Raw genomic sequence first — 19,335 nt, 5'->3', positions numbered from 1 at the left:
CAAGGCTTGCCTTCCAGCTATTCATTACAAACTAAAGCCTCCCATACCCCAGCTTGCAGCTCCCCTGACCTCTCCCCGTCTCGTGCTCGCCCTGTGGCTTTTTCCTGATCTTTGAAGAATCCCAGGGAGCTGAGAAGGAAGGGACAGCCTGGAGGGAATGGTAGGAGACCTCGCCATCAGCCTCTTTGTTCCTCATCACACCAAAATTAAAAACAGGCAACAATATCTAGGGGAAAACTACAGTGGAAATCTTCCACTCACTTCTTAGAAACAGTAATTATCCTTTCATCAGTCATTACCTGGAGCTGTTCTGAGGGGGGAGGCTGAGGCTTATTTTAACACCTGGTTCAGGTCTAGGCAGAGCAAGCACAGCCTTTGGGAAGATTAAGCCGTTGAAGCACAAGGGTCATTTGTACAAGATGCAAAGGATGGGCAGAAACACCCTCCTTGGAGGCCACAAAAGGTGCCACAATGCTGAGTGACCTGCCCAGAGCCTCCTGCTCCCATGCTCTTCTCCGTGCTGACAGCTTGGCAGACGTGAGGCAGGGCAGGTCCTTCGGGAATCAAGTGTTACAAGTGAAATACCACCTATTTATTGCAGCCCTGGAAGACTGATTTTAAGCAGTACTGGTTCATGACTTGAGTAAACATAACATGCAATTAAAATTCATGTGTCATCCATGATTTACCTACGCTGCTATTCTGCACATCTTTTCCCTGACAGCAGTAACAAAGAGGAAAGAAGTTTCAGCCTTGACTGCTCTGGATCCTGGAGCTTGGCATCCAGCTTGGCAAGGCTGTTTAAAAAGGAGAGGATGGGTCTGCCCTTGCTGCCAGAGAGATGCCCACTTGATTAACAACCAGACACTCCCTGCCCGCTCACCTGAACGGCTCCCACGCAACCCTTGGAGCCAGGAATCTGGAGGGAGCTGGCAAATAGCACAGAAAGGTCAAGAAGGGCCAAGTAAAGGAAAAAAAATCTCCCTTTATCAGCACTAAAAAAAAAAAACCAACCCAAAAACCAGCTGCTGGTCTGGGCCAGGGGAACTGCAACTTTGAACAAAACAGAACAGCCTTCACAGCTAAGTTAATTTAAACAATAAAGGGGAAAATAAATTGGGAGGGAAGGGAACATCCATCCACTTGGGCTCGGTGCCAGCTCCCAGTGCCGCACTCTCCCACAGTCACACCTTTTCTGCTTTTCCCAGAGAAGCATTACAAATATGCACCCCACTTGCACTCCACAGCCATGGCAAAGGACAGCAGCACTGAACAGGCTCTGTAGTTAAATAGGAGTCACAGACCATCTCAGATCGGGGAACTGCAGTTCTGAAACCTCTGAACAGATGAAGATCCCGATCTACTTTTGAAGGATTTAATGGCAATTGCAGAGGACTCCACACAGCAGAAGAGACCAAAGGCTGAGCTGTTCAAATAAAAAGGATTTCTGCTCAGCCTACTTAACATGCTTTATTTTTAATACTGCTTTTGCTCCAAGAGCTGGAGAACAATTTGGAGAAAGAACGTCTTTGTTAGAGATTTTACGCCCCAGCCCTTTATTTAAGGTGCAAAAGCTCACAATAAATGTCAGTAAACCCTCCTACCCCTTTCCCACAGTGGTGCCCCAGCACAGTGAAGACCAAGTAGTCTTTAACAGCAAGAGACATTAAGTAAAAAACATGTGGGGGGGGAAATCTTAAGTGTTCACCCATTCTTGCAATGCTCCATGACAAACCCACCGGACAGATAAGGCAGCCCTGAGAGAAATGGAGACCGTGCATTTCCCAGTGATTTGTGCTGGGGAAAACGTAATTACTAGAAACCTCATGAGATGCTTCTCAAAGCACTCACTAAGTCATCAACCTACTCCCTTGCAGAGGTACATCCTACAGTGACTACAAAAAACACCTTCAGACTGGCCCAGGGGCTTGGCTCACAATCCCTTTCATTTCCTTTCCATCTTCATGAGTTAGCAACGAATGAAACTTTTTTTTTCCCTCCCTTTAACCCTAAAGGGAGCTGCATTTTAAGCAGTAACACCCTGGATCTCTCCAAAGGAGGAGGCTTCTCTTCTCTCCTCAGCAGCAGAGGCAAATGGACACTGGTGTTTCTCGCCAGCGATGGGTGTTTGGGGAGGCTGTGTGCCCTCCATGAGGCACTGCTGGATTAAATACCTTTGGGGTGTAAATCATAAATCCCTGCAAAGCTTCAGTCTGAAATTCTGTTCTCCAGTGTCACCAGGGCCAGCAGGCGAGGCAGGGGGAGATGGGGGATGTATCCAGCCACCTTCTCACCGCAGTAATTAACCTCAAGCAAGCACTGGCACGAAGCTCCTGCTCTTGCATGACTGCGAGCATTCCTCCCCACAGAGTTTATCATAAAGCACCAACTACCCATAAACATCTCTGGGAAGGGCTGGCCTGGGTTCACCTTCATGCAAGGAAGATGTCAGGCCCTGGCAAAAAGCCAGTCATTCATGTTTCTTTAAACCTCCTGATTTTTGTCAGCTCTGACTCAAATGACCTTCTTGGAGAAAAAAAAAAAACAAAACCCACAACAAAACAACAAAAAGAATCTTCCATCACACCCTTTCCTCCCCTCCACCCACTGTGGCACTTAATCACTGCAGGATCACAGGGGACAATTCCCATGGTGGCAGTGAGTCATGGTCTCCTGTCCCTCTGCCCTCTGCAGCAGAGGCACTTTCCCATTTCCAGCTGGTCTGGAGCCTCCAGGCAGGAGAGGAAATAGCGTGGAGCTGAGCAGCAGTGGGGCAGGCTTAAGAGCCTCCATCACAACATGGACCTCTTCCCTCCAAGCCAGGTAGGACAGCCAGTTTTGGGACTCCAACAAGTCCACACTGTCCAGAACAGTAGTGTCCTCCCAACACAGCAACTTCAATTCTTCCTCCCTTTCCCCCACAAGAAGAAAAATCACTCCTCCTCATGGAGGGAGGAACAGATACAGCACCAGCAGGAGCAATTCCGATCCAGCCTCCCCAGCAGATAATCGGACTCAGCCTCTTCCCAAACCGTTGTGGGAGCTCTGATCCGCCTTGCTGATGAAGCCATTAAGATTAGGCCACTGCTGGCACTAAGATGACGTGAGGAGAATGTTTAATATCCTCACACCAGCTGGGTGGCCAGCCCAAGCCATTCTTTAACTTATTTGCTGGCTGTGAATATTCCTCCTTCTCTCCTTCCCATAGGATTTTAACATCCCTGTGAGGAGAGCAAGCTCCCAGCTAGGAAAAGCAAAGACCAACAGGCTGCTTAATTAACTGCCCCTCTCCCAGTTGCCACAGCCTCGCCAAATGCTGAAGAAACCTGATTCCAACCAGTAATTAAGCACTTCTGGCTCTTGAGGGATGAAGCCAGCAGGGAAGCACAGGAGCAAAGGAAGGGGCTGACACCATAAACCCTGTGCCAGCCCCTGCTGTGCCCCCATGCCATCAGCTCCAGCACTCCAGGCACTCATGACCCCCACAGAGGGACAAAAGCTTTTAGTGGCCATCAGTCCCTTAAATTAAATCTTAATTGGTCCAAGAGCTCCCTAGAGGGATACACGAAGCAAGGAGAGACCTTGTCTGCCAGCCAAAATAAAGCCCTGCTCTCAGACGTGCCTTTGAGGGTGTTGTTACCTGTGCTGTTTCACAGGTATCCAAGGAATTTCTAAAGCCTGGCTGCCAGGTATGCTGGCCTGATCCTGCACTCACCCTGCTGGGTCCTAAGAATTCCCATTTCTCTCTTCAATCTCTTCAATCCTTTCAACCAGACTCAACTTCAAAAGGAGGAAATGTGATTCTGTAACATTTCGTCTTGTTCCTATTGCCCGACCTACCAAAACAAAGGAGGGAAAAGCAAAGACCTGACTCTCACCAGGAGCATAAACAGGTTGCTATAGCAATTACATGCAATAAGGGTACATAAAGGGGAAGCCACTAAAAAGGGGCTGGAGCCTTCAGTTTGCCCAGCTGTTGAGACCAGCTGGATATGATGTATTGCATGGGTGGCAGGGAAACAAGAGGGTCTGTGAGCCCACAGAAAATCCACAGCAGGTGAAGCATCTGCCTCCAGCACCACGTGCAAATTTGGGTACTAACCCTGCAGAAATGATCATGCAATCCCACCTCCCTGGGTACCAAGGGCAAACAGACTCAGGAGAGGAGGGCAGGAGGAGGTGGTCAGCTTAGACAAGCTCAGTTTTAACAGTACTGCAGCCCCTCCAAATTATTCCAGGCTCTGTCTCCCAGCACAGCAGCTCTGAAGGCCACAAACCCCCAGGTGAGCCAAATGCAGCAGCTTGCAAGAACACAGCACAGCTGGGTTAGCTCTGGCCTAAAGCCAGAAAGTTGCCACAGAGAACGACAAAGAGGAGGAGAAGCTCCCAAGGAAAGCTGGCCTTTGAAAATCCCTCTCCAGAAGACGTGAAAGATCAGAAAGGCACATTGCGGGCTGGCCCTTGAACAGAGGGGGAGAGCAAAGCAATCCACCCACCAGCACATCCCTGCCAGCTGGGATGCTTCTAAGAGACACAGCAGATGCCACCCACGCTGGCCAGGGCTCAGCACAGCGTGTGCAGCCCCGGGAGGCTTTGCCCACACAGCTATTCTGTGATGCTTGGTGTGCCCCAGGCGTTAGCAGATATTTCACTGGTGCTGTGCACAGCACAGCTTTGCACAGCTGGCACTTGTGGCAGGGAACAAATTCGTGGAGGGTGCTTGAGAGAATCCAAGCGAGTGCTACAGGGCAGAGACAGTCCTGGGGACTACAGTCTGCATTGGAGGCGTCTAACTAGAAGGGTGTCCTCATCAATACAGCCCAGATATTCATGGCTGTAAAGCTGGAGTCAGACACCTTACAAACCACAGCGACAAATGAGCCTTTACTCCACCAGAGGGTGAAAAAGCCACCTGTGAGGCCAGTGCAAACCTTTAGTGTCCAGTGAGACTCAAAATCCCTGCAAACAGTGCAACCTCCCAAAGGGACAGTGACTCTGGCCCTGAAAGGCAGCTGAGCAATCACAGCAGCCAGATTTCCTGTGCAAGAGCTGAGCTGTCCACAGCTCCACAACTGCCCCATCCCATGGACCTTCCAGCCAAAGAGGACCCAAATGTGGCTGCAGGGCTTGTAGCAGAGCTAGGGGAAGCACAGACCCACATCCCTCAGCCCTTCAGATCTCTGGCTTACACTGCCTTCCTGCCTCTGCCCTCCAGCCAGGGCATCTTTTCTGCTGCTTCCCTCTAAGCTGAGGAAAATCTGAGAGAACACTCCATTTCCAGAGGGACAGTTCTGTGGATGAATAGGAGCAGCTGAAGAGGCAGTGGGGGCTGGCAGCCCTGCTATTACAATGGTAATTCCCTTTGACTTGCCAGCATTAGAGACCAAACATCCATTGTCATCCTTTGTCTTTTATAGGAAGAAGATCTTCACCACGGACTTGCTGTTTTCAAAGTTTTAAACGCACTGGTTAAAAGTTTTAGAGAGCAACCTTGAATTTCTCAGAGCTATGTTCTCCCATTTTGGGGTGACGCTTTGCTAACTGTCCCCCTTCAAGAGTTAGGTACCCTCTAAGGGGAAACAGCACTTACAAAATGTGGTGGGTTTCCATGAGTGACTCAACTTTTAGGGAGAATCTAAATAGTAACAATAAACAGCACATAATTTGTTATAACTACATCAATATAGTTAATATTACAAATGGGCAACAATTTTCCCTTCCATATTTTAACTAGAACCTCATGCCACGTTATTAAATGAGTGGGTTTTGTCCCACACTTCCACAAAGGTCTACTAAAGGATTTTAGAAGCAGAGCAGCAGGTACTCACCAGCATCACCTAGCAACATAACGAAGAAGGGAATTGGGTTACCTGTCCAAGGTCCAAAGTGACGTTGACCTGGTTGAACTCCAGCCCCCGGGAAAGAGGGGGGCTCTGCCACCAGCGCTCTGTCCCATCAATGGCATTTGTGATGGGGTGGGCCTTGTTGCTGTTTGCAGAGGAGCAGATGTCGCAGTACTGGCCCTGTTGGAAAGCACAAAACCAACACTTAAAGCCCAGCCAGAAAAACGTGGTACAAAGCAGACAGGTATCACGGCAATTCAGAAAATACAGGGTGTAAGCCCGCTAATGCAAGTCTATATATAAACTTTTTCTTTGCACTGATTTGAAGCATGAATGGAAAAAGGAATGTGAAGAGGCTCAAAAACCCCCTCAACCACCCAGTGTAGCATTTGGGCTGCTCTAAGCAGCATCCCTTCTGTATTGCAGATATGCACTGAGTGTTGGCAAAGGAACTTGGACACAAAGAACTGGTTACCAAATGCAGAGTGAGAAGCTACACCACAGCAGAGAACAGCAGCTCAAGCTCCATGGCCACCAGCTCCTCTGCTGAGGCTGCCATTCACAGCCCTGCTGATACCCACAGATCCTGACCCAGACCATTCAGTCATTTCTACAGACTCAGACTGGCAGTCCCTCTGCTCAACTCCCTGCAATCTGTTTCTTGTCCACCTATTCATTTCACCATATAGTCCTTTCAGCTACATTTTCAAGCTTAATAGTCTCACAGCAGAGTTCCTTTTGCTGATGATGCTGCAATGCAAGGCCAGAAAGGGACAGCCCCAGCTGTCAGCTGGCCAGGCACCTCACTGCCATCACTTCTCTGTCTTGCCTTTGTGGTGCGGGTGGTTGTGTCAGCTCCATGGACACGCTGCCAGAGAAAACAGCCCTGCAACTTTAACAGCACGACCAGACAAAAGACCTGAGCTGAGCTTAGAGGCAATTCTTTCTTTCCCATTAAGGGACAAATGAATCTGACCCACTCTTAAAAAAATCTTCAAATAGCCCTGAAAATTGGCGAGTTATTTCTTTTGTGGAGCCACTGCTCTGTCCTTGAATTGCTGCTACAACAGCCTAGAAGGGAACTCTGTTACAGGCAGTTTTCCTTTTAAAGGCGCAGTTATCCCCAGGCAGGAATGCTGCCCTTGCCTGTCCCAGCCGCAGCCAGCGTTAATATTACACCAGGTACAAGATCTCAAGACAGGCAATCCCCTTCCTGCTCACTCCTTCTGCACCCCTACAAGGGCTGAGGCAAGACAGAGCCACTGCAGAGCGTGTGATTTTCCAGATGCTCCAAGCTCTGGAGGAATCTCAGTGCAAAGGAAAACAGATTTCACAGCATTCTTCCCCACAGCCATGCCCTATGTTATTTGCAGGCAATTATGCAACACAAATTGTCCTGAACAAGAACACATTTTCATTAAGTGTTCTGGAGATATGAAAATAGTAGACTGGACAAGCACAAGTCCAAAGGAAAACCATCCAGGTAACCCTGACAGCCATGCAGGGAGTACCGGCTGCACAGGGAGGTCAGGACAAGGCTCGTTTTAACATGCTTTGAGCCAGGAGAGAGAGCAGACCAGATAAAACTGACCCAACTCTTCAGCTCAAACCTTTAACGGGAACCGGTGCAACAGGTTGTGTGGAAATTTCTGCTGCACAATGCACAACACTGGGGGGGGGGAGAAGTGAGGCAAGGTTACAAAATAGGGATAAATAACAAAAATAAAGTGTTCTCATAGTTTAAATTCTTGCTACAGATGTAAAAACCATTTTGGACCCAAAGTTCACATTGACTGAAGACAGTCGACTCAAGTTAAGTTAGAGGGGACTAAAAATTAGGATCAGCTGCTCCACATTTGTAATGCTGTTGTTGTCCCTCCCCACTGCTGTGCAGCCTGGGCTGGAAACACATCAACAGCTGAACCAAGTCTGCTGTTAAAAGTGTGATTTAGCCCCTCTGATGCACCAGTTGCTCATTAGTTGTTTCATTAGAGCCAGACCTAAACCTGGTGAGAATCATTTCCAGCTATTTGTATTTCAGAGAAACTCAGGCTCCCGCACAGTGCGTCAGGTTCTCTACAGGGGAGTTCTGACATCAGCAGAGGATTTTAATTAAAAAAGCAATTGTGAGCCACAGGCTTGGTGAAGGCAGCATGTTGCCAGAGCAGGAGAGGTGTGGACACTGCTAAGGTCCACCAAAGAAAGAACTTTGCGAAAAGAAAGCAATGCAAGAAGTTGCAGGGCAGCTTAGAGAACATAAAACTGCCACTATCAGAGCAAACTGCAAAGAGAGAGAGAGATAAGGAAGAGGTTTGAATGGAGGGCAGCTTACAGAGACCTGCAAGGCCTGATCTTCTTCCTACTCAAGTCAGTGTGAACTTTGAAGTTTCCCCTGAGCATGAAGACTAGCCAGGCACCCCACTGGCACCACTCGCCTTGGGGAAAACGGGTGGCTTTGTCCCAGTTTATCTGGCCTTGCCGTGACCCAACATCAGCTCTCCTCACCTGATTTATCAGAAAACCACAGGGAGCATGGGGCAGCCTGGGCTGCCCAGGATGAGGTAAAAAGGGCAGGAAATGGAGGGTAAGAAGCACTGTTTCAGACAAGTAAAATACATGCTGGCTGCTACCAGGGCCATCCTTGCATGAGCAGCTGCTCAGGCAAAGTTAAGCAATGCTGTCTCACTAGGTGTTTCTTCTGTGAGCAACAGCAAAACTTGTTCTAAAAACTGTGCATTTTCAGCCAGAGTTAAACCCCTGAAGTCCAACTCCATCACCTATGTAAACGCAGAAGAGACACGTGCAGAGAGGTACAGCAGCAGTTGTCACCCAGAGCATGGAGAGCCCTGGGCTGAGCCAGATTCCCACTGCCACACGGGAGAGACATGGTGTGGGATTAAGAAGCACCAGGACAAATGGTCGCTGACTACTGCAGGATATCAAGAGAATGTCCCTTAATTCATAGACACTTGGGTATGAAATAGCTTCAGATCTCATCTGTTAGTGACATCTGCAAGAGTGAGAGGACCAGACCTCTGGTCAATGCCCGCTCTGCTCCGGCAAGTATAGCTCAGCACCACAATTCACTGTGCAAACCAGTGCTCTGAACACAGGGCGTGTGTGAGAAGACAGGCTTCAGAGGAAGGCAAAAGTAGCACTGACTTGAAATCACTGAGCTTTGGTTTATGTTCTTAAATTCTGAGGTCTAGAATTCCTTCAATTAATGCTAGTAACTTGCCTTACTGTTATACTCCTAATCTCCTAAAATAATCGTCTACAACCCTGCCTCACTCCAAGCACAGTGTACAACCCCTGCTGGAACAGCCCCCTAGGCAGAAGGGTGGGATGGGGAACATGAGCACATGGCTATGCCTTTGCAGAGTTGTCTGTCTTGGAAGACAGCTACAGACATCTCCAGTAAAGCTCAATCAGAAAAAAGAAACCCATGACCTCTCTTTTGCCTCATCTTCAAGACATGATCATTAAGGTAGGATCGCCCATGCTGAAGAGTGAGTCGGACAAGGGAAGCAAACCTCCATGGCAAGTCCCTTTCAGCACACCTCAGCACTGCTGTGCATCACATCCTTCCAGGCTGAAAAGCCCCCCAGTTGGAAATGCTCTCTTCTGCCAAAAACCCCTGAATAAAGCAAAGGAAACTCCCTGAAAAGGTTTACAGCCTTCCCACAAGCTGTGCCAAAACCACTCCAAGTGTCTTTAGAGCACCATTATTTCAGAAAGCTTAATGATTATTGACATTTTAAGACCATCATGTTTTAAAGTCGGTGAACTCCCTCTTCTGAAGTCTTCTACAATGTCAAATTAAAACAGCAGAGAAGAGAACTGAACTGAACTAATTTATTAGGTGACTGTATTAATGTTTATCCTGTCTTTAATCAAGCAAATGTCCCTTCACCACCACAGTACGTGGAAGTGTCTTGGGAGGGTCCCGAGATATTCTTCCAGAATTCCTGACCAAACCCCCTCATGCCACAGCCACACCACACACGAGCAGCACTGAGCAGGTAAAGGGAGAAGGGAAGGGACTCTGGTCTGGTATGACACACAGGCAGCGAGGACATGCATGTGGAGTTCATTATTGTTGTTTCAGTCTGCTCAAATTGAACACTTCCCTCCCACCTCCCTCCTTGCTTTAGTCACCGGGTGGTGCCAAAGCCCCTAAAGGGGATGAATTGGGAACTCTGACCTCTGCTCCGATGCCTCCTGTTTCCTCCCCTCCCTTTTAGGTGCTGCCTGTGGTCATGGAAAGGAGCCACTACAAAAGGATTTTTCTAAAGCTTTCAGACTGACTGAAGACCACTGGCCTGGGAAGTGGTGCTCAGATCAAAGCCACCCTGTGCCAGAGCTGCAGAGGGGATGGAAGGGGGTCGCTGCAGAAATCCACAGCTGGGGAGCTGTGTTTGGCAGCAGGGGAACGATGGGGCTGCCCCCAGAGCTGGTACAGCCTGAAGGGTTTCTTTTAGTCACCAGCATCCTTAGTGCTATGTGTCATGCTGAGCTAGCAGGGTGGCCAGAGCACAGATGGACACGTGTGGAGTGATAAATGCATACCCCCATTTGCCAGCTTTTCCAAGCACTCTTATTCCTCCTAGTTATGCTTGGCAGATAATTCACACTTGTTTGCAAGTGTACATAAGTAGCAGTTAAATTCTTCACCTTTCCTTACTCCTTTGCCTCACTGTAGGCACAATTACTACATCGAGGTCCCTGTAAGCCTCCTGTTACTAGGACTTGAAGCAAAACTTCTTCAGGTTACATTATTCTACAGTGCAGCAAAGTGAAACAGATCACTTTTAAAAGGTGGCAAAACTCAAGAGCAGGATACATCAGGTTTTTGCCATTCAGTAACATCTTCAATAATTTACACTACGTAGAGAGCAGAATTCCATGTCATAACCACACAATAGCCAGCAAATTCTTAGTACAGCACTAACTCAGGAGAATGTGGCCAGAATGAGAAAAATGCTTCAGAGACAACTATGTAACAAAGCCACCCCTACCAAGAGGCCGAAAAAGGCTCAGACCAAGAAACTGACAGTTTGCCCTTGCTCATCCTTACTGTTGCCTACAACATGGACAACTCCACTGCTCCACAGCAACAGGTGAAGTGGCACCATGACCCTCACAAGCAACAAGCAGAAAACACTGATGAGCAGCAGCTGGTGGCTCCAGGCTGTGAGAGCATTTCAAATCAGAGCTGCTCTTCCCAGCCTGGGCTGCCCTGAGGGGAGGCACAGAGGATCTGGAGTTCCTGCAACTAAAACTAGTGTTTTACAAGCCCGTTTACAACTGCTCTTTCCTCTCTTCAAGAGAGCCATGGCTGTTACACTGCACGGCAGTCTTTACCATCTACATTCCTGGCTGCAAGCTCCCTCTGGGCAGCTCAAAATGGGACCCCTGAGATAAGTCACCTGACGTTAGCTTGTAAAATCCACCCTCGTTACTTTCCCTCTGCTCATCCCAATGCCCTACCAAACACACGGGGAACCGCGGAGTTAAAACACATCAAGGTAAATATTATCACGTTTAAGACGCACCAAGGTAAATATTATCACGTTTATCATAACGATCCTCTGACTAGAGAAGGGATGTGAGAGGTGGTTTGCCCGGGATTTTATAAACATGAAGAACTCCCAAAATTTAAAAATAATGCCTCGGGAACTCAGCGAGCCGCGTTTCATGTGAGCAACTCCTGGCAAGGCTTGGAGAGAGAGAGAACACGTGCGTCCCACCGCCCCGCTGCTCCGGGGGGCTGCGGACAGGCCTGGGCAGGGGGATGCACCGGGACCACCCCTGCCTGCCCTTCGCCCCCTCCCTGAGCGCCCCAGCGCGAACCCACCAGCAGCTGCTGGACCAGCTCTGCACAAGGGATGCGTGGGAAAACACGCGCGGAGCGGGGCCGTGGGGCCCCGAGGTTCCCCACCGCAGCCTCTGCCCTTCCCGGCCCCCGAGAAACGGGTGGGACGAGGGAGCGCTGGCCGGGAAAGGGGGAGCACAAAGCGGGGCTGGGACCCATCCGCACCCCCCGGCTGTACCGCCCCAGGGAAGCTCCGCGCTCCGCCCGTGCGCGGGGTCCGCGTTCTCCTCCCCCCCACCCCCCATTCCCGGCCGTACCTGGATGGTCTGGTTGGGGTCCCCCCCGGCCACCGGGCCCCCCACCAGCTTGCAGTAGAGATCCTCCACGGCGCGGCGGCTGCCGGCGCCCGCCGCCTCCTCGCCGCAGGTGGCGGTGGCGGAGATGCGGGTGCCCTCGGCCAGGTTGAAGTAGGGCGGGTGGAGGCTGTGCCCGTTCACATCGCTGGGGAAGGAGGCGGGCGGCCGGGCGGCGGCGGCGGGCAGCGCCAGCAGCAGCGCCAGGAGCAGCCCCGGCCGCGCACCGCCCCGCTCCGCCGCCCTCGCCATCTTCACCAGGGGCTGCCCGAGCGGCGGGGCCGGGCAGGGGCAGCTGCTCCGCGATCCCGTCCCGCCGCCTCGCTCGGCTCTGCGGCCGCGCCGCCGCCGCGCTACTTCAGCCCCGGCTGCGGGGAGGGGCCGCCCGGCCCCGCCGCCCCCATTAACCCTTTCACCGCCCCCGGGAACCCCCCCTCCCCCTGCTCCCCGCCCGGCCTCGCCCCGGGAACCCCCAGCTCCGGCCCCGCTGAGCGGGGTGAAGGGATTCCCCACCTCCCGAATAAAGGGGAGACAGGATTCCCCCCCCCCCGGGGAACAATGTGCCCATTGTGTGTGCGGGGCTGCGCTGCCCGGAGGCTCCGCTGGTGCTTTAGTACGTTAAACTCCATTAACCGATAGATGGGTTATCTACAGGAAAAAACTCTATTACTAATTAACAAAACAGTAGAAAGCTCCACCAATTCCAGTTCGCTCTCCTCGAGGTATGATGTGGGTTCTCGGTACATTTGGGCAGTGAAAACTTTACTTCCACTTTCCCCAGAAAGGATGGCTTTGGGGAAATGACTTTACCTTCCCCCAAGGAGGAAGAAAGCAGCTCAGTGATAACCCAACCTTCGCCCAACCTGTCCACGGACAGTCCCTCCGCGGTGTGACTTGCAGGGACACACACACTGTCAGGTCTTTATATACTGTTGGAGGGAAGACACTTTACAAATAAGAAACTGAACATGTATACATATATGTATATATAAGTATATATATAGCAACACATAAATTAACTCATCAAATCACAGACTTTTTTTAAATCCAAGAATTGAATGATATTCACAAAACGTTGTGCCTGAACTGGACAAGACTGTTTCTTGAAACTAGGATATACCAAGAGACCAGGTCTAGACTCCATACAATTAAATTGCTGCAGTATTTGAACCCCACAGGAAGCAAATCAAGTTCTTAAGCTGTCCAGATCTTCAGAGGCTGCTGCTGGGCATTTGCTCCTTGCCAAACATCATCCTCTTTGTTTCTTTTCTCTGTGGACAACCGTCTTGGAAAAGTTCTTTAAAATAATAATAATAAAAAACCAAAAACAAACAAACAAAGAAAAGTTGTAGTATCTGTAGTTCAAATATGTAGTTCCACAGACTGCGTTCACATATGGCATGTATCTAACAGGCTGTGCAATTACACTAATTCCAGCATTTTCAGGGGCCTTTGAAACATCTTTTTTACTGTATCTGAAGCACTGTATATGTGGGATAACAGGTACTGATATACTGTAAGATGCCAGAGGGTGAAAGTGCAGCCCTGGTCACCGCAGCGCCACAGGCAGTCCGACACTCGCAGCCCTCCCGCCGGGAGGACGGGTTGGGAACGCTGATGGGTCTCAGCATCAGGAGGAGTGCAGACCCACATGCCATCAGGAGCCAGGGAGCCATCCAGTGCCAGCTGTTTCTCTGGGATGCATTAGCATGACATCAGGACTTGTGAACGCAGGGCGGTGAGAGGTGCCTGGTTCCACATGGCGAGGAAGCACTGAAGCACGGCCGCCAAGCCCATTCAGTTAGAAAGACTTCCTAAAGGGCTTTCAGACATCGTTTAACCCCTTCCTGCTTTCCCGTCTCTTTGGAGACCTTTCCCCTGGTTTCCCCACTTAATGCAAGATCTTATCGCTCCGCAGATGAATGTATCCTTTAGAAGTGAAATAGAACCTTTAAAAACAAATTCTTATCGAGAGAGCAGGCAGTCTTTGCCCTTTAAACTGTGCTTGAAAACGGGTAGGTTCCTCCGGGGAAAGTGGAACAGCCACCTTTGAAAATACTTGTGTTCTGCAGTAATGGTTAACTAACGTGTTTATGTACCGGAGACCAATACTCCACACGACAGGAATTAAAACTTCCTCAAACTTTGTCAAATGTCGTATTTAATTAGCTACTTACACCCCACTGGCACCTGTGAATATGTAAAAGGAGTTAACAAGGAAAGCAGGGCACAGATTAAGAAAATAACTTTCTCCCACCCCCACAAGAGTTTCAAGGCAAAAGACTCGGCCAGGCTAATATCCGTAATCCCTCTAGTGGTAACGTGGTGGCACGTAATTAATCTCCTCTCCAAAATGCAATTAAGGAAAGTGAAATCACAGTTACCACGTGGGTTTTGTGGCACAGGCTCAGGAGCACCACGCAGAAAAAATGACCCTTCTGCAGTATGAACTGCTTCTAGTCAACCACAGAGCTACTTTCAAAGACAGTTTGAAGACTGCAATCATACTTAAGCCACCTAAAACTGAGGGGATCTGAAGTTTACCAAGAAGCAATGGAAACAGTTCAAACAAAAAGCATTCTGAGGGTCTTTTTCCAGCACAGAAAGAAAGGCACAGAGGGTTTCTAACACTGCTGAACATCTGATTTAGAGGTTAGCCAAAAAGTTGAGGTTAACTACTTGAACTCCTATCCTGATGGCTATCCTGACCTCTGCTCAGCCACACTGAGGACATGAGTCCCATCTAGTCCGATGTCTCATTTGAGAGTCACTGGAAGCAAACATTTCAGGTGAAAACCCCCTTGGATGGTCAAGGAATACTCTGCTCCCAAAAAAGATGTCCCCTGATCTATGCAGCTAGAACTTCGCTGGAGTACTGAAGCTTTTCTTCCGTTTAGGAAGTTTTTCTAAGCATTACTTTCAACATCCTTGGACATTTGCCATTCCTGTTACTCCCTACTCTGATCCCTCTTTGAGTTTTACTAGTTTCTTGAGCCTAACAGTGGTACTCCTTGGCTCAGCTTCACAAAGCTGCTGGTCACAGTGACATGCTCTCAAATAGGAGGTGTTGAAGCAGAAAGGACTTTTCCATTTAAATCCAATACACTACCAGTGAATGTAGAAAGAACTGGAAAAAAAATCCAACTTGTATCATTCCTACTCCAGTCTTCTCTGAGCCTACATGTAGCAACATGATTTCAACCATGCTGCCATCCATCTGCATCTCTTAAAGGCAGCTGAGTTCCACTGAAGTTGGTTTTTTTTTTTTTTTGCCTCCCTGAAAACTGCAGGACCATGAGGAACTTGCCAGAAGCTGCCAGCAGAAACCACAAGCCCTTTCTTCAAGCAAGCTGTGGAGTGACAGACAGGGTGTGGGAGTGGGGAGGGACAGGAAGATCTTAAAAGAGATCTGAGAACAAATTCAATTTATCTTGATGAGGGAACCCAGTTCCTAAATCTGAACAAAGATTCTGCAAGTTACAAGTGAGTTTTTCCTGTCTGCCCAGACCCTTTTAAGCTACAGCGGAAGCACAGGGAAGCATCCCGCAGCCAGAAGCGAGGCCTGTCTGGTAATTCAGTGGTGATACAAACACATTCTGCTTGCTGTGCATAAATTCTCTGGGCCTGTATTGTCTGTTATGTAGAGAAATGAAAGGAGTTCTCCTCGCTCCAGGAAAACCAACATATGGCCAATGGAACAAGACCCGTTGCATTCACAGGCAGCGTTTCCTACCACGGTACCACCACAGTCAGAGCTGCCAGTAAGAGCAGGGCCCGAGCCAAGAGAAATAAGTGAGCATATGGTTCTTGTATGGTATAGGGTCAGGAACATGTTATCTTACGGAAGATTTAATTACTTTTCTACTACCCTGCTGCAAGCTGTGTGAAGGAATGTGTTTCCTGAGCTTTGCTCTGTGGTGATCCAAGAGCATTATTCTAAGCTCACCATTTTCATAAGCATGTCGTGTCTTGACACAAGGGTGTCAAGAACAGCTACTAGAAGCTAAGAATTAATTCCACACAAGCTGGAGTTGAACCAACACAAGCCAGAAGCGCAATCAATATCCTTCAAGCACATCTCCAGCTTTATAATTTTACAGCCTTCACAGGCTCTACCTGGGGAGATTGTAAAACAAACCCACAAAAGGCATAAGCTGGTTCCATGTGAGGTTTGCACTGAGTTTGCTGAGTTCACAGAGGCATAGAAAGGAGTTCCCCTCCTGTTCACACAGAACCCTGCACACATGCACACACAGACAGTTCTGCAAACAGCCCACAAACACAGACCCAAGATACATTTCCTCCATTTGGTCTTCAAACTGACAGCTCAATTACAGCTTTTTAAACCCTTCTGCATTGGGGGAGCCAGGGAACAGCTTGAATCTACAGTGGGAAAGGACTGAAGAGTTTTGTTGAAGGCACGAGGAATTTGACCAGGATCTGCCTTGGTTTCTCAGACTGGTTCTTGCAAACGCATAAAGCCAGAGGGGACGATCAAACTCATCTCACTTCCTCATCTGCTGTCTGCTACAGGCCATAAACATCTACCCCATGGTGTTACACCCAGCACAGCTCTGCTCTTATGAAAGTATTCCTGGTGCTGGTTTTGCCATGCTAACAGAAATAGTTAAAACTGTACAAAACTGACCAGGCTGATAAGGTGATGCAACAGGGAGTGACTCTAGGAAAGACAGGATCCTTTATATCTTCTTGGAATTGAATTACACCCTGTGAAAATGCAACCCCCCAAAACTGCCAAGCATCAATAAGCATTAGCAAGAGCCAAATTTGGACACATCTGGAAGGAGCAGTTATTTTTCCCCTCTTTGTAAAATTACTTTAATGTGTTTTATCTTTGTTTCCTTTATAGTATTGCTCCTTTAACATTTACTCAAAATTGAAAAAGACTGGTTTGAGACAGAGATGTTCAATTTGCCATGCCTGGGCAGCACCTTTTAGTTAAAACCAAAAGGCAGCACACATCTGTGTTTTGTCTGCTGTGGACATTTTCACAAAGAGATCAAGAAGTTTCATAATATAGCAGGACATGTTACTCTACACCAGAGAATTCAATTCACTTTAAGGTCAGCCTGTACCTTCCCTGTAATCAAATGGTTCCAAAACCCTCCCAAAGCCAGAACAGGTGTTTCATTCATACTGTCTGTCTACCTGGCAAGGACCCAAATACTTTCTTTTAAAGCCTAAACTCTGTATTATTCTGGGGTGCACGGAAAACATACACAAGTGCTGTCTCCTAGGCACGCTTCAGGCTCGGTCATCATTAGCTACGTGTTTTTCTTTGCACAGCTCAAACAGGAACACAGCTGCTTTTATGTTAATAACTAAATCATGCTTTAAATGTCTGCCACACAGCTCTGCCTTCAGCCAGAAGGGCCCTGCAGATTTAACGAGCTGACATGTCAACAGAGATCAGTTCACCCACCAGAAAAGTGCAGCTACTCCTGGGGTGAGCCTTGGTAGCTGTTTAGCGCTGCAGGAGAACGAAGACCGCCGTGTCAAGCTGAATCCGTGGTGGGAGCAGTGGGATGAGTGAATGTGCTGGGGATGGAGACCCGTGCAATGATGGGAGTTAACGCACCCAGTCGAGTGTGAAAGAGCAGGGGGTCAAGCTGGAGACACACAGACAGAACATGCTTTTGCTGCTTGTCTGAAAGGTGGGACACATCCAGCACTGCAAATGGGAAACTGACTCAAGCCTGACTCAGAGAATAGGACTTTTCCTACTATGTCATTGTAGCTTCTTTGAATACCGGGAAGTTCATCCTCCCACAGATTACTTCACCCGGGCTCATTTCTGTACCCTGTGGCTATGTGCACAAGTATTCTTCAGGCATGGGGTCATGACAGGCCTTTGCTGGCTTCCACACATATCACATCATATCCAGTTTATCAAAATCTAGGTGAAAATTATTGGTGGCAGAAAAAAAAACAACAGTAGCACTTCTAACCTTCTCTGCCATACACAATAGTAATGTTACCATTTTCCTATTAAGTCCTGTTTCATTAATGAGAAGTAATACCTAATTAATGAAAAGCATAATTAGGAATAACAACATTACAAATGCCAAGCTGGCCCCAGAGGAAGGAGCAAATGCCCTTTTGTTTTCATGTGTGTTTTTCCAGATGAAGGGGCTGCCCAGTCCAACACACAGAGGCTGTGGCTCCCCAAAGGAATCAGCAACAGCTCTTCTGTCAGTCACAAGGAATACAGTTAGAGGAAGGTGCACAGAGCCAGCAGCCCAACAGACTTGTAGGACTTAGCAGAACAAACATTTACATTTTGAATTTCCCTGTTACCTCCAATCTGCAGTTTACTTTGATATCTAGAAATGCATAACATTGAATGAAGCAGTGGAGACACATTCCAGCCATAAAAAATAAAAACAGTCTCAACACACCAGTTATGTGTTTTCTTCTCCCTTCGAACAGGGCAAGGGCAACAACAGGTGAGGGAGAAGATAACTCCCCTGGAATAAAAGGGATTAGTGAGGACAAACAGAAGGAGCTGGTATCCAGGGCACACACCATCGACACCAAACACCCTCATGTTTGCACTATTTGATTCAAGCACGTGAGGAGACATAAATGCAATACTCTAACTCTGCCCAGCAGTCCCCATGCTTTTCCAGGACAGAAGCTGCAATGCGAAGGAAAAAAAGTCAACAGCCTTTCATGTGCAATATCTTAGTCCCTACAACTTGGGAAGGCCAAACAGCCTCTGCTTGCCATATCCCCCCATGCTGGCAAGGGGGACATGATTTCAGCAAACACACCAGTCACAGCCACAGCAGTGCAGTGTGGAGGGGTCCCATCTGCTGCACATTGTTCCCCCTGTTTGAGGGCACCAGCCTTTACTGGTGCAGGGTGTCTTAGCATCATCTCAACACAGAGGAGGATGAGTCCATACCTGCATTTTCCACTTATTTCAGAGCTGGAAGGAGGGAGATTAGTTACTACCCAAGATTCTCCTCAGGGCACAAGGCAGTGCTGGATGACAGATGGAGTTTAGCTCCAGCTGTGCATTGTGGGCTCTGCCTATGAGAAATGCTTTACCTTTTTTTTTTCTTTCTTTTTTTTTTTCTCTGGGACACATTCAATCCAAGCACAATATTGACAATCAGCTCTTCTTTCTGAGATTCCCAGTCCTAATCCATGGGACTTGCAGAGGGCGAAAGCATTGTAATGAAATATTAGCAAGAGTTGCCTTGGTAACTGCCCAGATGAAGCCCTCCTATATTCACTGAAGTTCTCCCAGCGTGACTAATACTCCTGGGCTGTAGTTACACCACTCTGGATGTCCTGA

At 48.5% G+C, this 19,335-nt stretch overlaps 1 protein-coding gene across 2 annotated transcripts in view; it reads right to left on the bottom strand.

The window, feature by feature from the left end:
- Window positions 1-12,289, bottom strand: part of LAMA5 (laminin subunit alpha 5) — an 84,886-nt gene extending 72,597 nt beyond the window's left edge. For both annotated transcript variants that reach the window (XM_050313855.1, XM_050313856.1), the window contains exons 1-2: window positions 11,976-12,289; window positions 5,871-6,023 (exon numbers count right to left, since the gene is read on the bottom strand). In XM_050313855.1, the coding sequence (XP_050169812.1) occupies window positions 5,871-6,023; window positions 11,976-12,263 (441 nt within the window). In that variant the 5' untranslated portion in view covers window positions 12,264-12,289. The remainder of the gene's footprint in view (window positions 1-5,870; window positions 6,024-11,975) is intronic.
- Window positions 12,290-19,335: the final 7,046 nt, after the last annotated feature.

The sequence above is a fragment of the Myiozetetes cayanensis genome, unplaced genomic scaffold (genome assembly GCF_022539395.1).
Source record: "Myiozetetes cayanensis isolate MyiCay16 unplaced genomic scaffold, myiCay2020 scf19, whole genome shotgun sequence".
Lineage (NCBI taxonomy): Eukaryota > Metazoa > Chordata > Aves > Passeriformes > Tyrannidae > Myiozetetes > Myiozetetes cayanensis.
Note: the sequence above shows the minus strand (reverse complement) of the source record. Positions and strands in the feature narration are given on the sequence as shown.